General features: G+C 49.4%; 1 protein-coding gene across 2 annotated transcripts in view; it reads left to right on the top strand.

Moving 5' to 3' along the window:
- LARGE1 (LARGE xylosyl- and glucuronyltransferase 1) overlaps nucleotides 1-19,428 on the top strand; it is a 379,220-nt gene that overhangs the window by 265,111 nt on the left and 94,681 nt on the right. For both annotated transcript variants that reach the window (XM_040637428.1, XM_008705631.2), the window contains exon 6: nucleotides 1,729-1,833. In XM_040637428.1, coding sequence (XP_040493362.1) covers nucleotides 1,729-1,833 — 105 coding nt within the window. The remainder of the gene's footprint in view (nucleotides 1-1,728; nucleotides 1,834-19,428) is intronic.

The following is a 19,428-nucleotide window of genomic DNA, read 5'->3' as shown; positions in this document are numbered from 1 at the left end:
CCTTACCTGAAATTCAGGTGGCTACCCTGAATTCAGTGAAAGAGCTGAGCACGTGACATCCTGCATTATACCAAACCTGGGGTCGTTGGTGATTGTGAACCAGCTCCCCAAGGACTCTGCAGCCCCTCTGCCCCCCCACCAACCTCCATGCGAGGTCATCACATGAGCTCTTGAACGAGGTCCCAGCATCCGGACGCGGCACACAGCTTTCTCAGCTGCGGACAACCTGCCTTTCAGAGCTCCCTGTTTTATACACCCAAGCTTGTTGCGGGCGGAATTGATTGGCTCTTGCCCTTCCTGAGTTGGGGATGGGTTTTTCTGAGGGATTCTACAAGCTTTGGATGTGCTCGTATACAGTGACAAAGTGGGTGGCAGTACTTTTCCCGTGCCTCTAATTTATGTATTTGTGCTGGGGTGATGATTTAGATAGGAGCTCGATAAATTGATCAAATAAATTACAGTGAACCCACACGCCATCATTTCAGGGAGCTGTCATCACACCAAGGAAGTTCTATATCACGCAGTGTGATGTACCGGGAGGACCGCTGTGTTTTTCTTAGCGTGTTGCTGGGCTTTCATTTGGTCAGAAAGGTCTGTATTTCTCAGATTGGCCAATAATAAAAAGATTTTAGCCTCAGAAGGCATCGGTTAGCTGTGGAAGACAGTGATTATGAGTCGTGGGACCCTTAGCAAGTTAAACTGTCCTTGCCTCAGTTTCTTTTCCTATAACATGTGGATTTTTAATTCCTGCCTCCAAGGCTTGTTGTAAAGGTGAGCAAGACTGCACCGAGTCAGTGAAAGGAATCTGGGCATCAGACAAATACTGAATTATGTGTCGGCTCAATCATAGTTGTGCATATTACGGTCCTGATGAACCTCGGTTTCCCGGTCTGTACAATAGTTGATTATAGGTCCCAGGGAATATCTTCTGCAAGTGATGTGACAGGGTTGTCTTGTGGGAGATAGAGGGATCTGATGCCCTGCTGCCCCCGTAGAAGGCCTGGAGTCCCAGGAACGGGCCGCTTGAAGAACTGGAGAGGAGTGACCGACTCACCTAAGATGCTGAGTGGCTAAGAGGCCTGGCTCACCTGCGCTGTTGACCTTGGTGCACCAGATACAGGCCAACCTCAGAGCCGAGCGCTGGGGACAGAGAAGCAGTTGCTCCTCTAGAAAACACCCCCATGCTGACGGGACACCTTGGCTTGTCGACCCAAGATAAAGTGGGTGTGAGAGGAAAACCAGTGGGGGGCAGGGGGCTGCAGCCCAAAGGGGGCTCTTGTCTGTGAGCTTCCATCTCCTGCACCAAGGGGCGGGCACATCCTCCCTCTGTGGGCAGCAGATGATCTCGGCGGGTGCCCCAAAGCCAGCGAACTCGCGTGCAGTGGGGACCGTTGCAGCCGTGCCAGGAAGCACAGAGGTGCTGCAAGAGCTAAGGGATGGGTGGACCCATGGCTGCCTGGCTGGTTTGGGACTCTGACTTTATCACAGAGTAACTGGGTGACCTGGGGCAAGTTCATTAGCTACCCTGGGCGGCCCCCACATGGCAGGGCTGGCGAAGTGTGAGAAGTAAATACGTTAGTACAAGTGAAGCCCGTGGATCAGGGCCTGGCACTTACTAATGAGAGCCGCTGTTGTGATGAGCCACCATGGCTGTATCTGCTGCTCGGTACTCACGGTTGCATGTGGCCTGGCTTCTTCTAAGACCTTTGCTTTCTCTGTACTTTCCAGGTCAGCAGGTCCTGGGCTTGGTCGAGAACCAGAGTGACTGGTACCTGGGAAACCTGTGGAAAAATCACCGCCCTTGGCCTGCCCTCGGAAGGGGCTACAACACAGGTAAATCGTGAGGGCAGCGTGTGGCGGGCGTTTCGGAAGGTGACGTGAGGGCTCAGCGCTCCTTCCTCTGAGGGAGGAGGCAGGCAGAGCACAGGAGGAGGCCACCTGGCTGCCTGAATTCTGCGGTGGGCGATAATACGCGGTCGACCTTCCAGCTCTTTCTTAGAGCCTCGACTACGAGCACAGTAGCTATCAGACCTTGGCGGTCTGTGGCAGTCTCACCAAAAAGCCTCTCTCCTGACTAACCTCCAGACCTAGATCCCATTGAGCTTTTTTAGGGGTATGACCTTTAGATTCTTGGCTCCACTGATACAGAGATGATTCTACAGAGACAACCCCAAAGTTTTGGCTTCTCAGCACGGAAATTTATCTTCCTCACATTCTATGTCCGTGCGAGGCCTGCGGGATCTGTGCTCACCATAGGCATTCAGGATTCGTCTGATTCATACTTCTTTTTACTGGAAGGAAAGTAGCAGACGTCCTATTGATTCCGAAAGTTTCTGGTCAGAAGTGACATAATTTCTGCTAATATTTCAGTGGCGAAAGCATCTCTGTTAATGGTATCATTCATTCATTCATTCATTCATTCTGTACTTGACAACTGCGTGTGGAGTAGCTAGGGTGTCCTAGACCTTGTGCCAGGTGGGCCACATATGGCCCATGACCTCACAGAATGTACCCATAAGAAACTAGAGCGGCCTCCCCCTCCTTAAGCTCAGGCCTGCTGATGTCTGTCTGTCACTGTGCTTCTGGATCCTTCTGCCCTTTCCCCTTCATCCTCTTCATCACTGCTTTGGCACCCTGTTCTCGAAGGATGCAGGCGTGTAACTTGTGTCGGCACTAGAACTTCGAGCTCAGGGAGCAGTAGGTTTTGCCAGGCCCGGAAGGACCGGGACCTGGTATCTGAGGCCAGCTGTCCTGGGATGGGGTGGGTGTCTGGGGAGGGAGCTGCCCAAGGGTCCTGGAGACTAAGGGCAGGCTGTAGTGGGAAGAGCCAAAAGTCAACACTGAGAGCTCAGGGTCAGACTCCAAAGAGGTCAGGTGTAAATACAGGGGCCCCAGAGGCTAAAGAAAAATGAATGACAGTCAAGCTTCCAGAGGTGAGAGTTCGGAGATGGGGTCGTAGTGGGGCCAAAGCTGGAGGAGGACAAGGGAAAAAAGGTTCAGAGTCAGTGCCCTGAGGAGCCAGAGAGGTCAGGGAGTGCTGTGAAGGCCATCCTTTGAGATGGGGGACGTTCCTTAGCTGACTTTGCCAGAACATCCAGGCATGCCTCACTCTGTGTAATTTCTTCCTGTGACACCTTCCAGGCACCACAAGCCCGGAGGGGTTGCAACGGAAGAATTTTAACCAGCAGCCTTTCACACATCTGGAGGCTCCCCCCAGGGCCCCCAGCTGTGCTGGGCACTAACCCTTGAGTTGCCGGATGGTAAAGTCTTGAGGAACCCCCACGAGGAGCCAGGCCACTCTGAGCAGCGGCTCTCCATTGGCTGGTTTAGAAGGATTTTTAATAATGGCGAAGGCAGTGTCTTCACGTCACAGCTGAGTCTGCACTGGGTGCTTTCTAGATGTTGATCTTATTTGATCCTCACACTAACCCACCAGGCAGGTGCTATTCTTATCTCTACTTTATACACAGGAAACTCACGCTGAGAGAGGTCGAGGCTCTAGTCTGATCAGTAAGGAGGCTGCCTTGTTAACGACTCACCTTCCCAGCTTGAACTGAAGTGGCTTCAGGATCAAGAAACTGTCATAGAATCCCAGACTCTGTCTTTGAAGCATCGGGAGAGGGGCCTAGGATTTTGCCCCCTAAGAAAGCCTCCAGGATGTTTCTGGAGCAGAAGGGTCTGCTCCGAAAGGTGGCACTCTGTTTCCCCTCCCAGCAAACATTCCCAGGGGCTTTCGTGATGCATTTGAGGCTGGACCTTTAGGAACCCACTGTGGGACCATGCAGATGTGTCCCCCCCCCCCCCCCCGCCAACCATACTTCCTTTGGTCAGTGAATTATCATGCCATGTTGATCTTTTGTCAAAGCCTGGATTCCCAACACAGTCACTCCAGGCTCTTGTAAAGCTGGAGACCCCCACGTTGGTTGGGTGGGAGAAAGGAAATCTCAGGTAAACCCTGGTGTGTGTTGAGTCTCTGTCTTCCTCCCAGAATAACAGACAACGTCGCATAGATAGACTGCGTCGAGACATCAGGGTCATGGTTATCTGCGAAAACGAAAACGCACTGGTCATCAGTCCGGGTTTGCAGGGAGAAGAAAAACGGGGCACACGGGGAATTCATTATGACAAAAATGACACGTCCCCTCCTGCCTCTCCTGTTTGACTTCAGCATGAGGTCAGGAGACGGACAAGGATCTAAACCCTCTCCAGCTCCTACTTGCTATGCCAAGGAGGTGAGTTACTTCCCTGCTGGCTGGTACTTAAAGTGCCGAGCAGATGAGGAAAGCCCTGTTAGGAATGATGTGTCCATTTAAATAAGCCAGTGACACCAAGTGATCATTATAAAAGGATTTATGCGGCTTCAGAACGCATGGGCTTTCGTGATGGGGATTTGTTATTTTAAGACTCGGAATTGTACCACACATCGGTGCATGAGTCATGCAGCACTTAGATGCTCGTGGAAATTGAGGACTCTGGGGGAGGGAGCCTGCTGTCCCGAATCCCAGCACGCAGCAGGCCTCTGAAAGGGGTATCTCCAGCAAAGCCCCATGCTGAGCCTTCAGCTTGGTGTGGGCAAACACTGGCAGATCCGCTCCGGAATCGCAACTTGGCCACTAGATGTTCACGTAGGTTTGGCCAAGTTGGTTCACCTTGAGTGAACTCTAGTTCTCTCCCTTGTACAACAGGATAATAGTACCTAGGATGGGGGGGGAATGCACAAGGTAACTAGTTCAACAAGCCAGCCTTTATTGACACAAAACAAGGGCACAGTAAATCTCAGTCTCTGTCCTCTTGTGTTTTTTCTGCCACCTATCCTCTCAAGAATGGAATCCATTCTCTGCTTTAAAAATGGTGGTTCTGGGCACCTGGGTGGCACAGCGGTTAAGCATCTGCCTTCAGCTCAGGGCGTGATCCCGGCGTTATGGGATCGAGCCCCACATCAGGCTCCTCCGCTAGGAGCCTGCTTCTTCCTCTCCCACTCCCCCTGCCTGTGTTCCCTCTCTGGCTGGCTGTCTCTCTCTCTCTCTCTGTCAAATAAATAAATAAAATCTTAAAAAAAAAAAAAGGTGGTTCTATGAGGTTTGCTAAGGTCTTCAAAGCCTTCAGGTCAGGGGGGAAAAAAAGGCTTTTTTTGCTTTTCCTTAAATATAACGCAGCCACCTAGCACTTTTTCTCCCTTCTCTCCTGTCTGGAAAAGAATTGCCTTTTCATATTATTTTAGAAAAAGTGATGATTTTACTTCATATATCAGCTTCCTGACTGTGTTTTACTTTTAAAATCCCCAGGAAAAAAAAGCATAAGATGTTTGAGTTGAAAACTCTGCCTTTAAGAGGTAACTTTATCACTTTTCGGCTCTGTTCCTTTTGGACGGCTACTCCAGCTCTCTGAGCCTTGGGTTTCTCTCTATGAATGGAGAATGATAAGCCCCCTCCCCCCAGCCTCTCGTAAGGCTCCCCGTGGTAGTGTAGCTACAAGGCCTGATAGACCAAAGTGTATTAGGAAGGTGGTGGTAGCTTTTCTTTCTCCTCCTGACCACAGCCTAGCTGAGCAACTGTTTTCAAGTAATTTAGATTCGGCCCCATTTATCAAGTTCAGCTGCATCCACCAGGCATCAGACCAGACACTTCACTCTGCATCATCTTCATTAATTCCTAGAGTTGTCTTGCACGGTAGACATTCCCCCTGGAAATAGCCAGCCAGCTTCCTCCTTCCTCTTCTTGGTTTTCCTCCCCAGTCTGCTAGCACAAAGCCCACAGGCCTAAAAGATTAGAGAAGATCTGCTCACCGTCTCCCACCTGCTCCCCTCCCTTCTTACCAGAGCTGTGCACAACTTAATTCCATCTTCACAGAACCGCTAAAGCCACGGCAGCTGCAGATGACCAGGCGGCCCCCGGCTCAGGGCCCTCGCCATAAGCGTTCAGGTGGAATTAAAGGGCACCTCCCACATCCTCGCACGGAGATGGGCTCCTTCCTGACCGCTCTGTCCATCCATCATCTAGGTGCAGGAAGCTGTCATTCACCCAACATTCAGCTGTCTGCAGGACTTTTTTTAAAAAAATAAGATTATAGGGGCGCCTGGGTGGCACAGTCGTTAAGTGTCTGCCTTCGGCTCAGAGCGTGATCCTGGCGTTATGGGATCGAGCCCCACATCAGGCTCCTCTGCTGGGAGACTGCTTCTTCCTCTCCCACTCCCCCTGCTTGTGTTCCCTCTCTCGCTGCCTGTCTCTGTCAAATAAAGTCTTTAAAAAGAAAAAAAATTAGAAAATAAGATTATAACAGACTTATTAAGATTCAGCCCACTTTAGTTCCTATGCTGATGGTGAAAATTTTAAAAATACAAGCAAAGAAGAAAGGGGAAGGAAAGCTACAGGTAGCAGGTGACCAGAGATGCTGGGGTAAGGGGAAGGCAGGCCAGGAGAAAGGAGATGGCTGCCTTACAGAGAGGGGCGTTTGCATACGATCCCAAAGGTTACTCGAGGACAAGATACGTCCTCCCCGAATTGAAGGACATCGTATTAACCAGAGGATGTGCTTTAAGAAACTATTTAAAAATAAAATGTATCCCATTCCTTTCAGTCTCCAAAGTAGGCCAGAGACAGACAGATGGAGACCTGGCTCTCCAGGGAGGAAGGAAGAATTTCTCTAGGAATCCTTATCCCCAGAACAAGAAAATGGGGACATTCAAGGACTGACTCACCTCTGAGGCTGGAGGAAAGTGGAGATGGAGAAGCCAGATGCTGTGGGGATTCCGTGGCAGGGATTCAAAAGGAGCCTACATCTGACCACTTGCCAAAGAACTGCTAACCAGATAGCTTTCGTGGGCTGACCAGAAGTATGGGATGCAGGCTGACCCTTTGCTCTGCCCCCGACATCCAGTTTTCTGCAGCCCTAGGCAAGTCCCTCCGTTTCCTGGAACCCTCCTTGTCTCTTGGCTCAAGAACCAGGAACTGTTTATGCTCAGAAGGACTATCATCCTTGGATGGTTTCTGTCTGTAATACTTGCATCCAGAGAAGCTAGCTTTAGATGTAGTTCATTCAGCACATGCTACGGAATGCCTGCATTCTGGGTGGCAGAAGATTTGTAAAAAATGAGTGCTACCAAGAGCCTTCCTTTAAGAAGATTGCAGTTTAGTGGAGAAGAGCTTGCACATCTACAAATGAACTTAGTGTCATTGAGATTCAGAGTTGAATGTCAACCTTGCCATAAACCTGGACCGGCATCTTCTAGACCGATTCCAGAAGGCATTGCAGGAGATTTTGATACGTCTTTAGAAACCATGGACAGATAAGGTTGAGAAATCTGCCCACTGTATCCTTCCTTTAGAGATTCAAGTTGCATATCGGTGTATTAGAGCCCCTGGAACGTCTGAAAGTAAGAGAAACTGTTCAGCCCAGCAGCGTCTCCCACTCTTACTTGATCCTAGAGCTGTGGAAATAAGTTTGAAAAAAAAAGCTACGCCTACACTAATTCTGGGCACGGGGATTATCACTTTTTGAGCTCTGTATCCCAAGCTCGTGTCACAGAAGAGCTGAAATAGAGCCTGTAGGATAAGCCCAGAGAAGGATGCTTGGCATTCGAGGAATGGTTCACTCAGTAGAAACATCTACTCTGTCTTGCGTGGTGTTTTGTCATCCATCTCTCTACCGTAAGGATGGAGACGCGTTCTTACTGCGCCTTCTAAGTCAACATCCTGTGTGTCATTGCATGTCCCAAGCCAGTCCCCAGCCCTCCAAAACCTTCTTCCCATATGAGGGAATTGTGTGGAAGATGGTTTCCAGACCTTCCACCGTCCTGATTGGTTGGCCATTTCTGGGGAGCTCTGGCTTCTCTCTGTGGTGGCGACACTCTGACCTGAATGATAATATTCTGGGTGTTATCAAACCGTCAGAGGTTCGCGCCTCCAGCTGGACATGCAGTCCACTCTTCTGAATCATTCAGAATGTCTGCCTCGGACATCAGCTTTCCTAGCCCAGGGAAAGTGCCCTCGCATCTCTGGAGGTGAGGCCAGGTAACTGTGCCTTTAAACATGGTCTCTTGGGGCGCCTGGGTGGCTCAGTCGGCAAAGCGTCTGCCTTCGGCTCAGGTCATGATCTTGGGGTCCTGGGATTGAGCTCTACTTTGGGCTTCCTGCTCAGTGGGGAATCTGCTTCTTCCTCTCTTTCTGGTGCTCCCCCTGCTTGTGCACTTGTGCGCTCTCTCTCTCTCTCTCTGACAAATAAATAAAATCTTTAAACATGCTCCCTGCATGATTCTGATACATGCTAAAGTTTGAGAAGCGGCCTCCCAGTACAGACTTCTATTGCCATTTGCTCATCAGGCTCAAATTGAACTTGAGTTCAGCTGAAAAGCGGCCTGAATGACCGCTCAGCCAGAGGGTCCCCGTTCTCTACTTCTGCTGTAGATTTATTGACCCTAAGGCACAGGCTTTATATTTATCTCTGGTCGAGTTTTATCTGATTTAGACCAATCTCTGTCGCATTTTATTTGACTTCGAGTCCTCAACTGCGGGTCATCCACAAAAATAATGAAAATGCCTTCTGTTCATTCTGCCGGTAGCCCTTGCCTCATTTTTGTAACAAATGTTTTGAATGCCTTTTTTTTTTTTTAACGTGGAATAAAATTCAGAGGTTACCTATACTGCACTGTCTACAAATATAATTTCAAAAAAAAAATCAATATAGTGTCCTGGCTATAATTTAAAGAAGAAATAAAGGGAAATTAATTTACTGTAAAATAATATTGAGTTCACGTGTAAAGGCCGAGGCTTCGCCACAGTGGACGGCCGATAGAGCGGTCCAGGGCTTCTCTGCCTGTGTTCAGGGCAGAACCCTCTTCAGTGCAATGCTGCCGATGCAAAACAGGACCTTGATTCTACGAGTGCTGTGTGCTGTCTGGGAGATGCTTTCCCTAAGTAGTGAACATCTCTTGGCAGATTATCAGAGAGCAAGAAGTATTCTCTTGCCTTGACGTGTCTTCCAGGCTCAGTGTCGACTAACGCCATGCAAAACCAGCCCTTAGTTTTGTTTCTGTGAGTAGTGTTAGTTTCAGGCTCAGGGAGTTAGAACATCTATATGCAACCATAATACAAACATCCAGGGGGACACATAGGTTTCAGGAATATTCTTCCCTGGGGTAGCCTGTTCTGGGAAGAGGTCCTGCCTTCTCCTGCCGCCCTGCCCCAGAGAGCCATGAGTTCAAGGCATTGCAGATGCTCAGCCGACGGACCCCAGTGCAAAGCTGTGACCTGCTTAAGATCTCCCTCAAGGTCGGGGTCAATGGCTAAGACCGCGCTCCCTGCTCGGAGGGAGTTCAGCTGGCTGGAAGTCTGTGTAGCCGCCCTGCCACCAGCTGCTCCTCTCCACTTACCCTTCTCCTAAGGTTCAGTGAAGTTACCCAGAGCTTGTCCGAACCAGGATCTCCTTCGGCCTTGCTTCCACCTTCTAGGTTCCCACCAGAAATCCACGCCCTCTTCCACCCAGTAACCCTGTAGAGACCAAGGTGGAAGAAAGTGAACAGTACACCCCAGACTCTTCTGCTGTCCTGCCCCCACTCGGTTCCCTGCATGTTGCCGATGCCCCGAGCCTCCGTTCATATATGAGACGGGGGTGGCTGTGGCCACCTCACAGAGGACTCAGTCCGTGTAGGAGTAGCTGCCTTTTGTCACTACTTAAAAGGTGGACTGAGGGACCGCAGGTGTTCAGCCTCTCCCCACATTGGTCACCCCTGTGCTCCTGGAGCTCCTGTTTCATTTTTCCTTTTGAAAGATAGTATTAGTTATGTTCTGGAAATGAACAGTCGTGGGTTCGAGTCCCAACTGGTTCTAGCTCCATGATATCTGGGGAACTAACAATCTTTATTTGTCCTGTCAGGACTTGAAGCGTTCCCACCTCACAGGATTGCTTTGAGGACAAAAGGAGATTATATTTATGAAGTGCTTGGGACGGTCTCTGGATCAATAAATGTCAAATATTAGTACTTTCCTTTGATACTTGAGGTTCCCAAAGAGGGAAGACACATGTATCTTCTTGAGCCTTTCTGATAGTAACTGTGCCTTTCGGCCATTGAAGAGATCTGGGCCTGAGCCCTCCCTCCCCAGCACCAACCGTCCGTTTGTCCATTTGCTGGACACATCGTCCTTAGGCACCCAGCAGGTGTGGCCTGCCAGGCAGCCTTCTAGGCCCAGGGGATGCCACAGACCAAGACAGAAAGGAGCCCTGTTTGTGGAAGGTCGCTTATTGTGGGAGAGAAGCAGTCCCCGTCTCGCTTCCCATGATGCCACCGCACTGGGGCGCCCCTGAACTCTCTCAGCTCCAGCCGTTCTGCCCTCGCTGCTGTTCCTTGAGCACACCTGTTTAAACCAGGGGCCTCTCCAGCTCCGCCGCCGCTCCCTGCCTTACGCTTCTTCGTAGTGGTAATTGACCCACGATAATTTCCCTCATTTCCTTTTTAATTTTCTGTCTCTTTCCATGAGGATTCAAGTTCCTCAAGGGTAGTAATTTCTGTCTATTAATTTGCCTGCTTTATCTCCTGGCCCTAGAATCATGCCTGGCATATATTAGGCATTGTGTAAGTATTGTTGTTGAATGAAATTAATAATTTTGGAAGATGGTAAGTGTTTTGAAGACAGTAACCTAGAGCAACAGTTATCAACAGGAGTTGGTGGGAAATGTGGCTCCCAGGGGTACATTGGCAGCATTGAGACCGATTTGGTTGTCAGAGTGAGGGAGATGCCCCTGGCACTTAGCGGGTAAAGGCCAGGGCCGCTGCCAAACACTCCGCAATGCACAGGAGGGTCCCCTATAACAGAATGTCCAGCTTAAAACATTGACACCTCTGAGTTTGAGAACCATTGACATAATGTGATGTGCTGGGAAGCCTAGGAAGGAAATGGAATCTTCTGGAAGGAACTTGATGACATTTGAGCTGCAGACCTGCAAGAAGGAGGTTGGCAGCCATGCTGAGATCTAGAACAGCATTCCAGAGAGAACAGCAAGCACAGCGAAGGTCCGGAGCAGGGGATGGAGCTGGGTGTTCATACTGCTCTCACGTGGTCGTGCCCCACACCCCCTGGGCAGAGATGTCGAGAGACCTTCTCCAAGCTTCGGCTGATGAACCCATCTCTGAGCCATTCCTGACCCTGCAGGATCTGGTGCTGCCCCTAAGATCTAGGAACGCTCAAATCAGAGTCTTCAAGTGTGCAGTTTCAGAATGCCGTCAGATTCTTCCCTCCGTCCCTTGGAGCTCTGTCTCACGTTTACATGCTTTGGAGCCATGCATCTGATCCCGTTCTCCTGCCCAAGGTCTAGGGTTTGTAGAGATCACCACTAGCCCAGAGACAATCGTGGCAAAGTGCAGTGTCTCTGGAAGGGAGTTGGCCTGGGCTCGTCGCAGCTACCCATCCGGACACATGGCCCCTATGCTTCCTTGCACACTCTCTTTCAGCCACACCGGCCTCCTGACTGTTGCCCAAATGCATCTCACCCCCGGGCCTGGGCCCCCTGCCTGGACTGCTCTTCCCATTACTGCCTTCACGGCTCAGCTCAGATGTCCTCTCCCCTCGATGGGCTTACTTGGCCATCTTCTCCAAAGGATTTCTTTTTCTTCACTGTACTTTTCATCAATGTTAGAAAATAGACATTTTTGGTTAATCAACTGCTGCCCATTGTGGTAGGATGAAGGACCCCCAAAAGATGCCCGTACCCTAATCGTTGGAGCCTGTGATTCTGTGATGTTACATGGCAAAAGAGACTTTGCAGCTATAATTACAGACCTTAAAATAGGGAGATTATCCTGGCTTATCGGATGGGCCGAAAATCTAATCACAGGAATCCTTAAAAGCGGAGAGCTTCCTCCACCTGGCAGCAGAACCGAAGAGGGGAGTCAGATTCGAAGCGTGAGGAGGAGTCTTCACTGACATTGCTGGTCTGAAGACGGAGAGGACAAGGTGCCAGGGAAAGCAGGTGGTCTTCAAGGAGGAGGGGAGCTTTGTCCTACAAGCACAGGGAAAGCTCTCAGATATTTGTTGAGCGAATAAGTGAATTCCAGCTTCCATCACTCCTGCCTTTCCGGACATGGAAGTCAACTTGGAAAGTTGCTGGTGGGAACCAGTCTATGTCCCCAGGTTTTATAGCGTCTGCCCATTCCGTAGGCACGCATTCGGCAGGTGGCAGGTGCCTGGCATCGGGCCCTGCACCAGGAGCAGAAATTAAAATCAGATGTGGTCTCTGCGCCATTTCCCTTCCCCCACGTGGTCACCACAGACCTAAAGTAGGAGCGTAAAAACAAAAGCAGTGTAGCTGGGTGCTGCGACGGAAGGGTGTGCCACAGCCCTGAGAGCTTGCATGCACTGAGATAAGTGTCAGGCAAGAGGACTGGAGGTGGGGACGTGGGGGTGGACCTTCCAGGCCAACAGAGCAGACGACTCCCGCCCCCCAGCCCAGGCTGGGAGATGAGGAAATCCTTGGCACAGAGAACAGCACATAGTTTGGTCTATTAGTTTGGTCAAAGGTGTGACTTGCAGAATATGTGTCCCGTACACAGGGAGGAGCAAAGAGCCCAAGTTCCGGCTCCATCAGTGGCCTTACGGTGACCACACAGTGATCACAGAGGCAAATCCCTTCACCGTTTTTTTTTTTTTTTTGCCTGACTTTCTTCACTGGTAAGATGGGAGTGTCAGCACAGACTCCAAGGATGGCTGGAAAGATTAAGTGAACGGAAAACGCCTGGCGAGCAGGGAGCTGTCAGTACACGGTGGCTGAGACCCCTGGCACCACGGTGCAGAGCGTGGGGGGAGGCGGGGAGCCTGGGAGCTTAGGCAGCGCAGATGCCTGAATGCTGCAGGGCCTGTCCAGCATCACCCGGCAGCTTGGGAGGGGTTGAAACAGCACACAGCTGCCCTCGGGGCCCTAGGGAGAAACCTAGTAACCCTCGCCTAGCACCCTCACCCTTTTCATTGTCCCCACCCGCGTTTCGTCCCTGAGCCGGTTTCTCATCTCGGCGCTGGGGCTGCACCCCGTTCAGATGCTTTGCAAAAGTGCCCGTTCGCAGGCCCAGGGCACTTAACCCACCGCTTTGCCCTTGGCAGGTGGCTCTGGGTTCTCTGTGGTACCGCACTTGGTGGGGGGCCTCTCATGACCCTGAGCCTCTAAAGCATTTTCCTAACTGCATCCTGAAAACGTGGCGAGGTTCCTCATCCCCCGCCCTCCTGAGCAAAAGCCACGGTTCTGGAAGAGCTCCTCTGGCATCGCTTTCTGAATCCCCCCGGGCACCGCCTCTCAGGAAAGTGTGTGTTTAAGGCTCCCGGAAGCTGACCTTAACGGCAAGAAGACTGCTCTCCTACCTCTCTGTTTCTGAGATCTTTCCCCCCCAAACTGTTTTCCTTATAAATGATTCTATTTCCTGAGTAGCTCTGACAGGAGTCTTGTGGTTTTCTTCCCTCTTTGCTAAGTAAATCACAAAGAGAAACCAAAAGCAAAAATAAGGCTTCTCCTCTGCCCTGGGTCTCACCTGCGCGTCTCACCTGTCCAGGTGAGCCAGAACGGCCTCATCCCCAGACCGGAGGACGGGGCGCTGGCCGCTCCTGGTCAGTCTGTCCTGCCTGCCGCACATGCTGAACTTGAGGTCGTCGGGCTGCTTCTCCACGCCACAGCGTCCTCTCCTGCGAACAGAGAGTGATAATGCTGTCCTAGTCCATTCAGGCTGCTGTCAGGCTGTGTTATAAGTAACACAAGTTTATTTCTCTCAGTTCTGTAGACTGGGAAGTCCAAAATCAGAGATGGCAGCAGATTTGGGGTCTGGGGCAGACCCTGGTTCCTGGTCCCTGGATGGCTCTCTCTTTGCTGTGTCCTTCCATGGCAAAGAAGGCATGGGAGCTCACTGGGGTCTCTCTTATAAGGGCACAAATCCTATTTATAGGGGCTCTGCTGCCTTCACCTGATCACCTCCCAAAGACCCCCTTCTTCATACCCTCACCCCGGGGATGAGCCTTCACCATAGGAATTTGGGGGACCCACATTCAGTCTATCATAAATGCGTTCCCGGGAATGTCACCATATTGCAGAGAAGGTTAAAGGGTGCCGATCTGTAGAGCTGAACAGAGTTATCAGTGTTTCCCTAACATCGGAGCACGTATCACCAACCCTCTACCACTTGGTCAATGACATACCACCTCTTCCTCCTCCAACCCGATCCCAGGTGTTTTTTTCAGCTTATTTTCAGCCATTCCTCATTGTACCTGCAGCTGGAAACCTTCTCCCGAAGGCCTCTGGCATTCACCCCCCCATCACCAGGGCTCATTGTGCCCTGATGTTTGAGAGGGCCATCAGGGATTCGAAAATCCCAAGCCACGAGACCTACTCAGTATTTCAGGGCAGAGGCGGAGAAACTACTGTAAGATGCATGTATAGCATATGTGTATAAAAAGTCCGTATTCTGGCACATAGCAGGTACTTAATAAACTAGCCCTTTTTGCAAAACCTGGCACACAATAGTCCTTACAGAAAGAGCGGTTCAATTGCTTTAACATTCCATTACAGCCTCTGCCAGGTGCTGGAAGGGTGCTAGGTTACTGCCAAAGAATAGGCTCCCTCTGTTTTTATTTTAAACTGCATGGAAAAACAATTTTAGACAACCATCCATATGCACATTTGTTGCAAAGGACAAATTGTATAGAAATGCCGGGATGTGCCAGAGCCGTGGCTTGGGAGAGCCTATTGTTAAATTTTCAAGAAATAATGCGATCTGGTTGTTCAGCACAACTACTGTTAAAAATCAAAAAGTTAAAAATTGAGCTACCCTACGACCCAGCCATTGCACTACTGGGTATTTACCCCAAAGATACAGACGTAGTGAGGAGAAGGGCCATATGCACCCCAGTGTTTATAGCAGCATTGTCCACAATAGCTAAAGCGTGGAAGGAACCGAGATGCCCTTCAACAGATGACTGGATTAAGAAGTTGTGGTCCATGTATACAATGGAATATTACTCAGCTATCAGAACGAGTTCTCAACATTTGCTGCAACATGGACGGCACTGGAGGAGATAACGCTAAGTGAAATAAGTCAAGCGGAGAAAGACAATTATCATATGATTTCTCTCATCTACGGAACATAAGAACTAGGAAGATCGGTAGGAGAAGAAAGGGATAAAGAAAGGGGGGTAATCAGAAGGGGGAATGAACCACGAGAGACTATGGACTCTGAGAAACAAACTGAGGGCTTCAGAGGGGAGGGGGTGGGGGAATGGGATAGACCGGTGATGGGTAGTAAGGAGGGCACGTATTGCATGGTGCACTGGGTGTTATACGCAACTAATGAATCATGGAACTTTACATCAGAAACCAGGGATGTACTGTATGGTGACTAACATAATATAATAAAAAAAACATTAAAAAAATACATAGCAAGTATTTTAAAAAAATCAAGTTCTATAAACTAACCATCAGATAAGTTATTTTTTAAAAGGTAATGAATACTCAGAACTCATTACGTCCTAATCATTTTACTCTTATGTTTGTTGTGAAGGTTATTTACATCTGTGTTTGTACGGTGGAGACACTGGATAGTGATGTCCTACCACCTGTCTCTTCCCCACTGCGTCAGTGACACTGTGGTACTCGCCTGAGATCTGCCACAGTCGGGGTATTTACACCGTGCAAATTGGCAAACGCTAAAGATCAGAGCTTTTCTTCCGGAGATGCAGTTGTTGAGCACTGAGATACAGTAATATATGAAACCACCCTCTCCCCATCACATTCCCCAGAGTTAAACACCACTAGCAGTTCGCAGTGGATTTGTGACTTTCCTCCTGCCTATGTAATTGTTGCTCTTTCGCACGCATCTCCTTTTTAATTGTTAGATGTGCTTTGTACTTGAAAGTAAGATGCTGGGTATCATTCTGCATTGCTACATAAAGTTGTGTTTTCTTTTGAAGAGCCATGTGGTGTTTCCATTTGATGAACGTGCCATAATTTATCTCACTCCCCAGTTAATTGGTATTTTAGTTGCTAGGCTCTCCCCTCCCCCATTTCCAAACAACACCACACATAAACATCTTTTATATTTATCTGTTTGCTTAGGCAAGTATGTCTACATGATGGATTTTAAGAGGTGGTACTGCTCGATCAAACATTTATAGATATTTTAAATTTTTATAGATTAGCAAATGCTAAATGTATTGGTCAGGTGAAATCGGAGCTAATTTTTAAAAGCAAACTTTTAAAACATCGACCATGTACGTGTGCTGTATTTTCCGTGCTGGGAACACAGTCTGTATGTTGTAGAAGAGTCAGTATCTTGCAGGGTAGCTGCTTAGTAGGAACTTGCTATGGGCTGGATGTGCCCTCTCCCCAAATGCATGTGTTGAAGCCTTAACCCAATGTGATGCTATTCGGAGATGGCGCTTTTGAGAGCTAATTAGGTTCAGATGAAGTCAAGAGGGTGGGGCCCTCATGCCCGGGTCAGTGCTCTAACAAGAGACACCAGAGGGCTCACAGCCTCTCTCTCCCCCTCCCCCTTCCATGGGAGGACACAGTGAAAAAGTAGTCCTCTAGGAGCCAGGGAGAGAGCCCTCACCAGGAATCAGTCTTGCCAACACCCCTGCCTGGATCTTAGCCTTCTGGCCTTCGGAACTGTGAGAAAATAAATGTCCATGACTTAAGCCACCCGGTCTGTGGCATTATGTTATAGCCGCCTAAGCCACCTGATCCAAAACCGAATTGTAGCTTTTTTTTTTTTTAATTCAGGCAGATGGTCTCCAGCTAAGGGGTCCAGCTCAGACTTTGAAGCCATGAATCACAAACCAGTGGCCCAGTGAAGCAGAGTCCTTTCCTTACTGTGGGTCACTCTGCCTCGCTCTGGCATTTCCCCGCTGGGACTAAGCATATTGACCAGGCCCCTTGGTGGACACAAGGGGTGGTCATTTTCTGAAAATGTTTCTGCCCTGCTCTGGTGGCCCACGGAACGTCAGCTCTTCCTGTGTCCCTCACTCAGGTCTTAGCAAGAGCTCGCAGGAGCTATGACCCAGACACCTGTGTTGTTTAGTTTGTAGAGGAAGGGAAGGGAGCGAGGATATGACCTTAAGTCTTCCTGCCATAAAGAAAATAATCTGGCGTTCATTCAGCATGTGGTTTCCTTGAAGATATATTTATAGTGGGAGGTGTCTGATTTCCTTGAGGCCTCTCAAGTACACAGTACCCATCTCTTCGACTCGACTCGACTCGGGCTTTCATGTGCACTAGCTCATGTAATCCCCATTTCACAGAGGAGCCAATGGAGGTGCTGAGAGGCTAATTGACTGTAGACGTTGGCAGAGCCAGTAAACAACAGAGCCCCGTGCTTGAGCCTGCTTTCCAGTGTCTGGCCTTCAGTGCTTGAGACTGATAGAGCAGTTCCCGGGGGAGATGATCCAGCCCCTTCTCTAATCTACAGGACGAGACACCTGCAGACCATCGTATACCCTTGTGCCATCCATGTATCGAGGGCCAGGTGTTACGTTAGTATCGCCCGCTAACATTCATTGAGCATGTACTCTGTGCCGAGCCCTGTGCTAAGTGCATTTCATGCTTTATCTCATTTCATTCTCACTGTGTCCTTTGTAAACTTTGCACAGTTATTCAAAATCTCACTTCAGAACAGGACTTCAGAGTCATGGCTGCACATTGGAATCCCCCGGGGAGATCTTAAACACTCTGATGTCCGGGGCTCACCCGAAACCAGTTAGAACCTCTGATGTGGGACCATCGGAGAGTTACCTGTGTTAACTGTGTGAGATGACAGATGTGCTAATTATCTTGATCTTAGCGATCATCCTACAATGCATGTGGGTATCAAATCCTCACATTGAATGCCTTAAATATATACACTTATGTGTCAGTTTCTCGATGAAGTTAAACACTTAAAAAAAAGACCTAGAAACAATTACAAAAGCTTATAATGCCTAAGTGCCCAGACGGAGAAAGTTCTTGGACTACAGGGAAGAGGGGATGCTGAGATGCACCTCCAGGGGTTTATTTGCACCCCCGCCATTGCCTGGTTTATGACCCATTATCCTCTACCTTCCCCGGGGCTGACAGATCCCAGCAAAAAATGCCAGTGACATCAGAAAGACAGAGACTAGCCTCCCAGTCTTCCCGTTTCCTTGAAAGCTGTTGCTGTCATCCACCTTTATGCTTAAACATCCCCCCGAGTGCTCCTGAGCCCCCAGTTGCCAGATGTCCGCTTAGACCATAGTTGACATTTCCCCACAGCAGGTCAGATGTATTTGAATCAGAATGGCACGAAAAGTCCTGAATCGGTTAGCAGGGCCCTCGGGACTGCCAAAGTGAAGGCAATCTCAGCTCAGTTATCCAAGAGAAATCACCTGTCTCTGAGCGGACATCGCTGCTGCACTAAGGCTGGGCTCTGCTTATGGGGTCCCGTGTACCCGGCGTGGCCCGGGCGCTCGGCACGGCGCAGACAAGCTCATCTTTAGCTATGCTCCACGGAGGCAACGAAAGAAGAAGAAAACACGGCCCTTGTCTTCAGCAAACCTAGGATTAAATTGGAGTGGCCAGGCAAATAGAGGAAACATTTATTCTTAATCTTACTCAGTCTACTTAGTATCTTCCTGATGTTTAACTGCGTACAGCAGGGAGTGATGCCTGCCCCATCTAGCCACCACCTGTTTTGGTCTGTCTCCAACTAGCAATGGTTTTTACATTTTTAAATAACTGAGGAAAAGAGAAAAAAAAAAGGCAAGTATATTTTGTGGCACATAAAAATTCTACGAAATTCAAATTTCAGTGCCTCTGAAAGCATAGCTTGGGATGACTGCGTGCCCTTGCAGGCCACCCACACGCTGATTGCCACCCTCCCAACACGGACCTTACGCACTCGTGACTGTCCTTGGTTATCTCTGATTACTAGGAATCACCCCGGGTAATCGCTCACAGGTAGGGCTTTTACTACACGTCCCCTCCCCCCACCTAACAGAAGCAGAAATTCATTTCTGGGGAGAAATTTCACCTGGCATTAAATAGATCCTTAGGATACTGCAGTTCTTCCTTCTTTCTGTTTTATTGGACGCTGGAAACGTTATCAAGGGAAGGACATTTATCACTCTCATCCGAAAGCTTGGACTGGGGTAATTTTGCCCTTCTATTTAAATGATTGACATCACAACAGAGCCGGATTAACTTCTCTCTTCTTTCTCCCCAGCATTCAATGCGTACCCCGCTAATCCAATTTATAGGAAACCCTCTCCCGTGAACAGGACAGCCTGTGGGTTTGCCCACATCAGGCTGGCAGAGAACAGATAGGCTCATTCATTAGTGTGGGTTCACACCCCAAAGGGTTGCCGTGGCCTCTGCCTGCTGGAGTCGCTTTGCAGTAGATATGGGCCTTTGTGTGCCCGTGGGAATAATGTTAATAGCCCTGGCTCACATTTATTG

Source organism: Ursus maritimus, unplaced genomic scaffold, assembly GCF_017311325.1.
Source record: "Ursus maritimus isolate PB19 unplaced genomic scaffold, ASM1731132v1 scaffold_21, whole genome shotgun sequence".
Taxonomy (NCBI): domain Eukaryota; kingdom Metazoa; phylum Chordata; class Mammalia; order Carnivora; family Ursidae; genus Ursus; species Ursus maritimus.
The sequence above is the reverse complement of the archived record's forward strand: the minus strand, read 5'-3'. Positions and strand labels throughout refer to the sequence as shown.